Source organism: Dendropsophus ebraccatus, chromosome 6, assembly GCF_027789765.1.
Source record: "Dendropsophus ebraccatus isolate aDenEbr1 chromosome 6, aDenEbr1.pat, whole genome shotgun sequence".
Classification (NCBI taxonomy): Eukaryota; Metazoa; Chordata; class Amphibia; order Anura; family Hylidae; genus Dendropsophus; species Dendropsophus ebraccatus.
Genome location: NC_091459.1, coordinates 109,976,055 through 109,986,167, shown reverse-complemented (window position 1 = coordinate 109,986,167; position 10,113 = coordinate 109,976,055). Strand labels below are relative to the sequence as shown.

The following is a 10,113-nucleotide window of genomic DNA, read 5'->3' as shown; positions in this document are numbered from 1 at the left end:
GGTTCTGGAAGGCAGTTTGAGAACCAAGCAGTTTGGAAACCGAGCAGTGTCTTCCCATAGGAAATAATGTAAATGTTATTAATTGGTTCCAGCACCCACCAATAATTACCTACAATACTCATTTATTACACTGATAAGTGCTCAGTATAATCACTACAGTACAGTACAGAACAGCACTATACTGTACAGGACATTAAACATAAGAAATGTTCATCAGAACCAGCAATTATAGTACAGTAATCACCAACTCCTCACCCATCCTTTACTCTATAGCGTCCCCCCCATCCAAGCACTGTAATTTATGGGAGATGGTGGTGCACTGCCTGTACTACTACTGCACTGTATATGCACTCCAGCAGTCTTATACAGCACTGTACTGTATGTGAAGCCTCACCACTGCTTAACTCGCCAGGTACAACCCACCATCCACGCTCGCAAAAACGTTCAAAAAACGTTCGAAAACCGAGCAAAGTTCGAATTCCAAACACTACTTCTAGGTAAATTTTCGTTCGAATACCGAGCAGTTCGAGTTCCAAAGTTCTTTTTTTCTGTGTGTGTTCTTAACTTTTGTATAGTAAAATTTTTCTTTATATATTACTTTTGGATGTGCAGAGCGTATCTTTTCCTCAGATTCTTTTCTTTTTTGTTGTCACCAGTCATGTGCTGTCACCAGGATTATTGGCATAAGCCTATTGGTTAGCGCATGAGGGTCTGGTTTCGGCTGCATGTGGGGATGTACAGGGGGGCTATGTTCACACTACGTAAGTCTCCGGACGTAGCGTGTTCCGTGAATAAGCGGCCGGAGACTTACGTAGTTTGCGTACAATGGGAAGTATGGGAAGTATAGGAAGTATAGGAAGTACGGCTGCACAGTTCACACTACATACTAACTTACGCCCGCAGCGTAACATGCGGTCCCGTACTTAGTGGTGATTTCTTCTTTTTTGCAGCTTTTTGTGCCGATCTAAAAGGTTCTGTGGGGTGTCCGGGGCTAGGCGAAGCTTTCCAAGTAAAAGACCGCTGTCAGATCGCTATGTAGGGCGCTTGGGAAGCGTAAGTAGACTTGTGGCGTAAGTTTGGGCTCTGTACATAGCCGGCCGCAAGTAGCGTAAATCCCCGGCCGGAGTTTAACGCGTATATGTCCGGCCATGGAAATATGCGGCCGGGCATATACGCAGTGTGAACATAGCCTTTAAATGTGGGAACACTAAGACTAATCAGATATCAATATGATGTTCAGAAACTAGAAAATCATGATGCTAGTTGGAGAGTGAAGATGGGGCGTCTGCAGGTTTAGTACCGGGGGCAGCAGCAGCTGTTATTACAGCCCTGGGTACATTTGAAGCAGATTTCATCCTGCCGGTATGTGAAGGCGGGTAGCGCCGCTACAGTACTGGTGTCAATTGGGGAGAAGTTAACTGCTGAGGGGAGCAGAGGTGCTGATTAGCACGGATGAAGGAGGCTTTGGCGGGACGATCCAGGTCCAAGCAGGAGATAATGCTGTGGGGAGCTGCTGGGACGCGGGATTGCCGAGTTAGAAGTTGGTGAAACCATGGAGTGGAGTTGGAGTGGATGCCGGTGGCAGAGAGATTTAGAAAGGAGGAGGGCCCGATAGAGCTGACAAAAGGCTGACAGTGTGTGCAGCGAAGAGGAGTGGGAGAGGTACACATACTGTCGGCTATCTCTTGGAAAAGAGGAAACGTGAGAAGCTTGTGATGTGTGATTGAACCTGTTGCACTTGTGTTGCTATCAGTAGGTGCATTGACCCTGTGCTATCTGCAGTGTTTTGCTACCAGTATATACAGAGAACTCTAACTACCTGCCGTTGCGTTACTACTAGTATATACAAGGACCCTGTAATATCTGCAGTTATGTTGTTACTGTAATCTGTACCTATTAGTATACACAAGGACCCTGTAATATCTGCAGTTATGTTGTTACTGTAGTCTGTTGCTATTAGTATACACAAGGACCCTGTAATATCTGCAGTTATGTTGTTACTGTAATCTGTACCTATTAGTATACACAAGGACCCTGTACTACCTGCAGTTATGTTGTTACTAGTATTTACAATGACTCTGAACCACCTGCAGTTATGTTGCTAGTAGTATAAACAAGGACTCTGTATCACCTGCAGTCGTGTTGCTATTAGTATATACAAGGACTCTGTATCACCTGCAGTCGTGTTGCTATTAGTATATACAAGGACTCTGTATCACCTGCAGTCGTGTTGCTATTAGTATATACAAGGACTCTGTATCACCTGCAGTCGTGTTGCTATTAGTATATACAGTACAAGGACTCTGTATCACCTGCAGTCGTGTTGCTATTAGTATATACAGTACAAGGACTCTGCATCACCTGAAGTTGTGTTGCTATTAGTATATACAAGGACTCTGTATCACCTGCAGTCGTGTTGCTATTAGTATATACAAGGACCCTGGACTACCTGCAGTTGTGTTGCTAATATTATATACAAGGACTCTGTATCACCTGCAGTTGTGTTGCTATTAGTATATACAGTACAAGGACTCTGCATCACCTGCAGTCGTGTTGCTATTAGTATATACAGTACAAGGACTCTGCATCACCTGCAGTTGTGTTGCTACTAGTATATACAGTACAAGGACTCTGCATCACCTGCAGTTGTGTTGCTAATATTATATACAAAACCCTGTACTATCTACAGTTGTGTTGCTAGCAGTATATACAAGGAGGTACCAGATCCGGAATACTGGATATTGAAGGGAATGTATTATGTTAAACATTTTTTTAGAGGAGGAACATTGATGCTATGAAGAACTAGGAGATATAGCAAACAGGACGATATGTAAACTAAGGTATTACCAGTTAAGAAGTGCGACTAGTGTGATTAATGGAAAGGAGAGATTAGAGATACTATTCGGGTGTAGATATTAATACATGAACAAACAATAGGGTACTAGGGCGTGTAAGGTGTGAAACTGAGAACACTGAACATCACTGGTGGAAATGTAAAAAATTAGACAACTTTTGGGAAGATACATTTAACAGCATGAGAGCTATTTTTGAAATCAATATTGGCGATAAATTCCTATGTGCAATATTGGGGGTAATGGAGGGACAACAGCTTCTGAAGGTTAAAAAAGGGGTTGTGTATAAATGGCAGCTAGATTATTAATAGTAAGGAACTGGGTGTCAATAAGAGCCCCGACAAATAAAGAGTGGAAGGAGTACCGTATTTTCCAGGATATAAGGTGACTGACCGTATAAGACGACCCCTGACTTTTAAGAAGATTTTCAGGGTTTCAGGTGAGTTACTGTTTGTTGGCGCCATGGGGTTAGGTCCTCTGGGAAATAAGGACAAATGAATGACGGCTGGTTTTTTTTTTGTTTTTTTTACTTTGGAATTTTCATTGTGGTGTTATCCTATGTTGATGTTTGGAAATGATCAGTGATGCAGTGTTTCCTTTTCTTCTTTTCAGATGACATGATATTGCCATTGTGTTTCCTTTTTTATTTTATTTTTTTATCTTTAAACAATTGTTTTTTAAATTTTCTATGGAAAAATAATATATATATATATAAATTTTTTTTTAAAGTCTGGTGGTGGATGGATCATTAGGACCTAACGCATGGTATACGACGTGGACACATTGTATATTTATTTTAAAGCACCAATAACTCCACGGAGCTGATCATATGATGAAGGGTAAAACATAAAAAAGACAGAAGCAAGTACAATTGACAGAGAAGACGACCGTGCACCACGAGGGCTTACAATCCACCATTTATTTTGTTGTTCTCTTTCAGGATAATAGGTAATAGCTCAAGAACTCCATAATACGTTTTTTTCAATTGTCGTGGAAAGTACAAGCAGATGCCAATGCTGTGGGTATGAAAAAAGGAAAAAATTGTAAATTATGTACATAACACCTCTCTTGTTGGTGTAGTAAATGTGTGACAACATCGCCTCATGTCCTTTCACATGACTGTTGATGACTGTTGAAACTAATCCTGATGGATCTTTCTTTATAGTCCTGTTATGGTCCTCATACACCTTACAATTTTGTTGGCTGTACCCGCCCACCGCTCCCAGAGGGTTCAGCTCAAATGATGTTGGTAAAGATAGAGGTCGAATGTGAAGGAAAATTACTGCCCTAATTCTTTGTTCTGGGGAAGATAAGCCGCAGCCAGAACTCTCTGGCTGCGGCTACCCCTCCCCTCCCTAAAAAGATCACAGTACAAAAACAACATCATAGACAAACAAACAAAACAAAAAAACTAAAGATGACGGAATTCACAGTAATAAGGAAGCAAAACGCTTTGTTATCCCTGCAATCCGCTTATCAGCCTGCTTCCATTTACCTGACTGCCGCTCCTCCCCAGGTGATGGGAAAAGCTGGATCCAGTCCTGAGAAACGTCTCCCTCTTTCCTAGGAATGGATCCAGCTTTTCCAGCACCCGGGGAGGAGCGGCACAAAATGACAGTGAGTTAAATGGCAGCCAACTGATGAGCGGATTGCAGAGATAACGAAGGGCTTTGTTAGAAAAAAAACTCAAAGACTCCTATTTGCTCTGGCTTTAAATATATATTTTACAGATAAAATAAATCATTCACTTATTTTCTAGGCAAAAAGTAACTAGCGCTGTTTACTGTGATAGACAGGAGTGATAACTGAGTATACCTGATAGTGGTAAGCATTGGATATCTTTGTACACGGCTGTGTGATAAGGTTCACCAAATAAATCATGCATGATTGGTTTTTCTATCATCCTGTCAAACTCGATCAAGCATTGGGTGCCATCACTGAAGAGGAGGTTTGGGCCAATACTTGAAGAAAACATCTGAAACATGTCCTTCTCAAATCCTATCCGCCCAAAGAGAGACTGGAGAGGAGACAAAGATGGAGTTACAGGTCTGATTGCATGTTGCAATACTTACCTAATGCACCAATAGAGCAAAGCAAAATGTACTATACAGCCACTAGCATAATAATCTGCATATTGCATCTCAACATTCTTACTATGTTGTAAATGTGATTTTTACACTCACAAAAATCCACAGCTGAAATTGGTGCACAACCCAAGAGAGAATGCCATAAAGGTACAGAACCTGTAGGGTGGCTAGGCCTTGCAGTGCCATAGCCAGGTGGGCTTGAGGGATCCCACAGGCTTTCCTTAATTCTTTGCACTGGTCTGGCTACTGGAAGGGGAGGGGGGAGCCTTTACTTGTTTTTTTTTTGAGATGTGTGATGCTCGACAATTCGATCAAATATCAAACCCCATTAAAGTAAATGGGGGGGGGGGCGTGGTTTGCCGTCAGAGAGGAAGGACGCACGGGATTGAGCTCCTGCACAGCTGACCGGCAATTATTGTTTTCTACCGCGACTGATCTACTTTTATTGCTTCTCCGTGGTTCCTTAATCTCCGATGCCGACTCCCGGCTCGAAAATGACATCGAGGAAGGCTTCAGCGGCAGGAGCGAGGAAGATTCAGTTCTCCCTCCCTAAGGCCAGAGCAAAGCAAGATGGCGCCGGCACCCTCCCGAGTTCTCAACGAGACTGGTTCTCCCCAGACAACGGAGCGACTTGGCATTCTTCCCGGCCAGCTGATTCTCACAGTGGGCAGCGACAGACTGTACAGGGTAAACAATTACCCCCTCCTTAACCCAAAAGAAAGAATAGGAAGAGGAGAGGTGCCGACTCTGCAACGGGTCAGCCACGCTCTGCCGATAAGGATCATCAGCAGCCACAGCGGCAGCAACAGTATTCTTTGTCTCCTACTGCTGCTCCTTTTCCGATGCCCCCTTTTTCTCCAATTGCTGATCCTGCCGTGCATCGGTCACTCTCAGACCTCTGTCTACCAGCGCTGTTTTCAGAGACATTAAGCCCTCCTCCTGGACCTAGAGCAAATTCGCCTTCTGTTGCTGGCTTTCAGACAACAACTTCTTCCACCTCAGAGGCTGTTACATCTCCCAGCCTGCATTCTCCCATGTCTGACATACATGACCTATTAGATGACGTTCCTTCCAATGATGACTACCCTGTTATGCTCCCTTTGAAGAAACTTTTAAAAGCATTTAAAGCGTAACTGTCATTTTTTTTTATTGCAGAAATCAGTAGTATAAGCGATTTTAAGACACTCTGTAATAGGTTTCATCAGCCAAAAAAGCCTCCTTCTGTACTCAAGAAGCAATCTCCCAGCCTCCCCCCCGACTTCTTATCTGTGCATTATCAGGCAAACACGTCTTCATTACAGAGAAGCCAGTGAAGACGGGTTCTGCTCTCTCCATTGTAAGCCTATGAAGGGGGGAGGGGCTGAGGGAGATGAGGAAGCAGGAAGAGGTGACATGAAGGTCAGCTGTTTGTAGACTCTCTGAGCACCTAAAATGCTAAATTCAGGTGTCAGAAAGGTCAGTGCTTATCTATGAACTTACTGAGAGAAGATTGCAGGGTGTTGTGCTGTGCAGGACTGCTCCGTGCTCAGTCACTCCTAACAGCCCCTCCCCTCTCCATAGCCACATAATGGAGACAGAAATCCTGCTTCTTGTGAAGGGAGGGGGAAGGCTGGGAGATTGCTTTTTCAGTACAGAAGGAAACTCTTTTGGTTTATAAAACCTATTACAAAGTTTCTTAAAATCGCTTGTACTATAGATATTTAATGTTTTCAGAAAAATGACCCTGAAATGACAGTTACGCTTTAAGAACTCTTTTAGGGTATATTCACACGAACGGGCTCGCAGCGAGATTCTCGCTGCGAGCCCGGCAGGTCCTGGCAGTTCCCATACACTACATACTTGCTGCGGTCTAAACGACCGCAGCGAGTATGTAATTCTGCCGTTCTTAACCCCTTCTGCTCCCGGCCGGCTCCCCCGCTGTAAGCATACTTTACCTGTCCTTGCTGCACGGGGTCCCGGCGTCCTGCTCTCCCGTCCGGCCAATTAGTGTGTTGCCCAGCCGCAGCCACTGATTGGTCGGACGGGAGAGCAGGACGCCGGACCCGTGCAGCAAGGACAGGTAAAGTATGCTCACAGCGGGGGAGCAGAAGGGGTTAAGGGCGGTATAATTACATACTCGCTGCGGTCGTTTAGACCGCAGCAAGTATGTAGTGTATGGGAACTGCCAGGACCTGCCGGGCTCGCAGCGAGAATCTCGCTGCGAGCCCGTTCGTGTGAATATACCCTTAAAGCGGACTTGGACCGTGCTGTATCATCTATCATGGACTCCATGCGCTTAGCACTGAATAGAATAAATTGTTTTGAAGACACCTTGTCAACTGTCATTAACGAACATAATGTGCTCCTTGCATCGCATCGCCAACTGGAAGCAGAGCTGATGACTGTTAAAAGACAACTAGCTGTGGTGGACAACCGCACATGGGAGTATAACATTAAACTAAGGGGAGTGCCCGAGAATATTCAAGTACCTGAACTGCCGAACTTTGTGCGGGGATTTATTACACACGCTGTGCCAGATGTCCGGCAGACCGAGCTATCCATTGATTGGGTGTATCGTGTACCTAAACCTAGTTATGTTTCCCCAGAGGCTCCAAGAGATGTCATCGTAAGGGTTCACCATATTCGCACCAAGAGGATGTTTCTTACAGCTACCAGACGGCAGAATGCAATGTCGCCCAAGTATGCACATATCTCAGTCTTCCCCGACCTCTTTGCTTACACACTGGCTACACGAAGACAATTTTTGCCAGTTACTACCGCTCTACGGCAGAAGGGGATCCCATATAAATGGGGAAAATCAGATGGTCTCATCATAAATCAGGACTCAAGCCCCATCTTGATCTCAGATGTCTCTGCTGGACTTCAATTTTGAAAGATTGCAATATTGCTCCATATAACAACTGTCCCATACCGGCAACCCGAAGTGGAGATATGATGCCTTAAGACTGCAGCGTTTTCCTGTGCGGGCTCTATCGCAGTGGACTTTAGCTCTACTATCTTTACACCTTTTTCTCCGACTTGAACTGGACTAATTCCCCCTTGGCTGCGATGACTATTCCATCTCTTTTTCCGCAGCTGTCACTCCTCTATGATTGTAATTTGCCTACAGTTACTTTTAAATGTTTGCTTTGATTTGCTTTCATACATTTCCGAACCATGTTTGGCTACAATAACAGATCTACATCTGCATATCTTCTCAGCAACCCCTAGTTAGTGGTATGTCGTGGTCATATACGTTAACGCACCAACCATCTGCCTATTCGACTACTTCAGTTTGTTAAGCTTAGTTGTATCACTTTTACTTTCTACTATAACCACTAGTAACACAGTAGGCTGTAGCGTCATTGATAGTATTGCATAGGAGATTGCATTGGCTTCCAGCCATCCACTCCCAGCAACATATTTTGCTTCATGTTAAGTTGTTATTGTGTAATTGTATACCTGCTTTGACTTTTATTTCGCAACAGAGACTTTTATCGCTTCTATTTGCACATCGTTTTACATTTATGATTGTTTTCAGCATAATTTGTTTTGCTACATTTGTTGTTTGCACCTTACCTGCATTGTAATATTTTGAAAATTTTTTATAAATAATATTGAAACATTAAAGTAAATGGGAAAAAAAATAGCTCACAACAGGCTATAAGATCATTTAGATTTAAATCGAAATCGGAAAAAGAATCTTTTGAGTAGTGCAATGCTCGATCGAATAGCTACTCAATCAAGTATTGCTCGCTCATCTCTAATGTAATCATGGTTTCCTCTGGTCATTTTCTAGTGCATCTTTCTGCCATGCTGAGAGTTGTTCTGATGCAGATAGAAATAGCAGACACAGGGTTGCAGTTAAATATATCTAGCCAACTTCTTTGCTTTGCTTAATTAAGCATAAAAACAACAATGTTTAACAGTAATCCCAAAAAGTGAGTAGTAGGAGACTGAAGCAGAAGAATGCTCCTGTAATAACACTGCGGGGAATGGGAAGGTCTCTCTCTTTTTGACAATCCCCTGTAGTATCACATTAAGCAAGACATCCAATTTATTCTGCTTTTATATACATTTATAGCCAGTTTATGTGGCTTTGCTGCCTTAATAGTAAAGAGGAGGTTTTTGATAGACAAGCTAGAGAACTATTCCATGAGCTGTTAGAGAAGGGTTAACTGATTAAGGAAGATCACTGGAAAGCTAATGGTCCATTTACACGGAGCGATTTGCCCAATCGATCGTTTATCGATTTTAAAGCAACGATTTGATTTTTATAACGATCAGCATTTAGACAAAGTGAAAAATAGTTTAAAAAAATCGTTATTGTGATCGTTTTAAGATCGCTCACACATAAGGTGAATCGGTGAAAGACTGTTTACACAAAGCGATCTGGGAATTTTTAGCAAACGACCAAAGACAATTTGAGAATGCGTTGAAAGATCACAATGAACGATTTCTTGCTCTTCACTTGATTGTTCGCTGTGTTAACATGAGACGATTATCGCTCAAATGCGATCGTTATCATGAAAATTTGAACGATAATCGTTCCGTGTAAATGCACCATAAAACACATACCCAGAAAAAAGTAATGAGAAGTAGACGCTGAAAAAAAGAGCTCCACCTGCCAACATGAATAATGTGATCCAGTTTACAATCCGGTGTCATTGGCTCCTTATAGAAATGGGTGGAGACTTGGGAGAAATTGCTGCCAGGCCCCCTTTGCTTTAATAGTTTGGGTGATTCCACATGTGACAATACCAAATATGTTTTTAAATTTTTTGTATTTTTTAAAATTTAAAAATAGGAAAAGGAAGGTGATTTAAACTTTTATTATACTGTAGGATTTTTTCAAATGTATTAATAAATTGATCTGCATTGATCCACTATCTTGACACTTGCTACAGGCTGCTGAAGGCTTGTACCCTGCAGCAAGTCCGTATCAGTCGCAGAGTAGAGGCAGCTCTGTACAACAGATCTGCTCCCTGCGATCTCATGACCCCTGAGGGAGCGCAGTAGGTAAGAATAGGATGTTTATTTTTTTCTATGCAACGCCAGCAATAGCTAAAACTCTTTGAATGCCCAGAGTACCCCTTTAAAGGGGAACTCCAGGTAGAGGTTAAAAAAAATGAAACTTCTGCAGAAGCATAACTCATTACTTACCTCTCTATCCCAGTTTTGAAACTACCAAAAAT

At 42.8% G+C, this 10,113-nt stretch overlaps 1 protein-coding gene across 1 annotated transcript in view; it reads right to left on the bottom strand.

Annotated features, from left to right (window-relative positions):
• Positions 1-3,756: 3,756 nt before the first annotated feature.
• Positions 3,757-10,113, bottom strand: part of LOC138795916 (saxiphilin-like) — a 46,732-nt gene continuing 40,375 nt past the window's right edge. Inside the window, exons 19-20 of the mRNA XM_069975648.1 lie at positions 4,668-4,869; positions 3,757-3,868 (exon numbers count right to left, since the gene is read on the bottom strand). Coding sequence (XP_069831749.1) covers positions 3,834-3,868; positions 4,668-4,869 — 237 coding nt within the window. The 3' untranslated portion in view covers positions 3,757-3,833. The remainder of the gene's footprint in view (positions 3,869-4,667; positions 4,870-10,113) is intronic.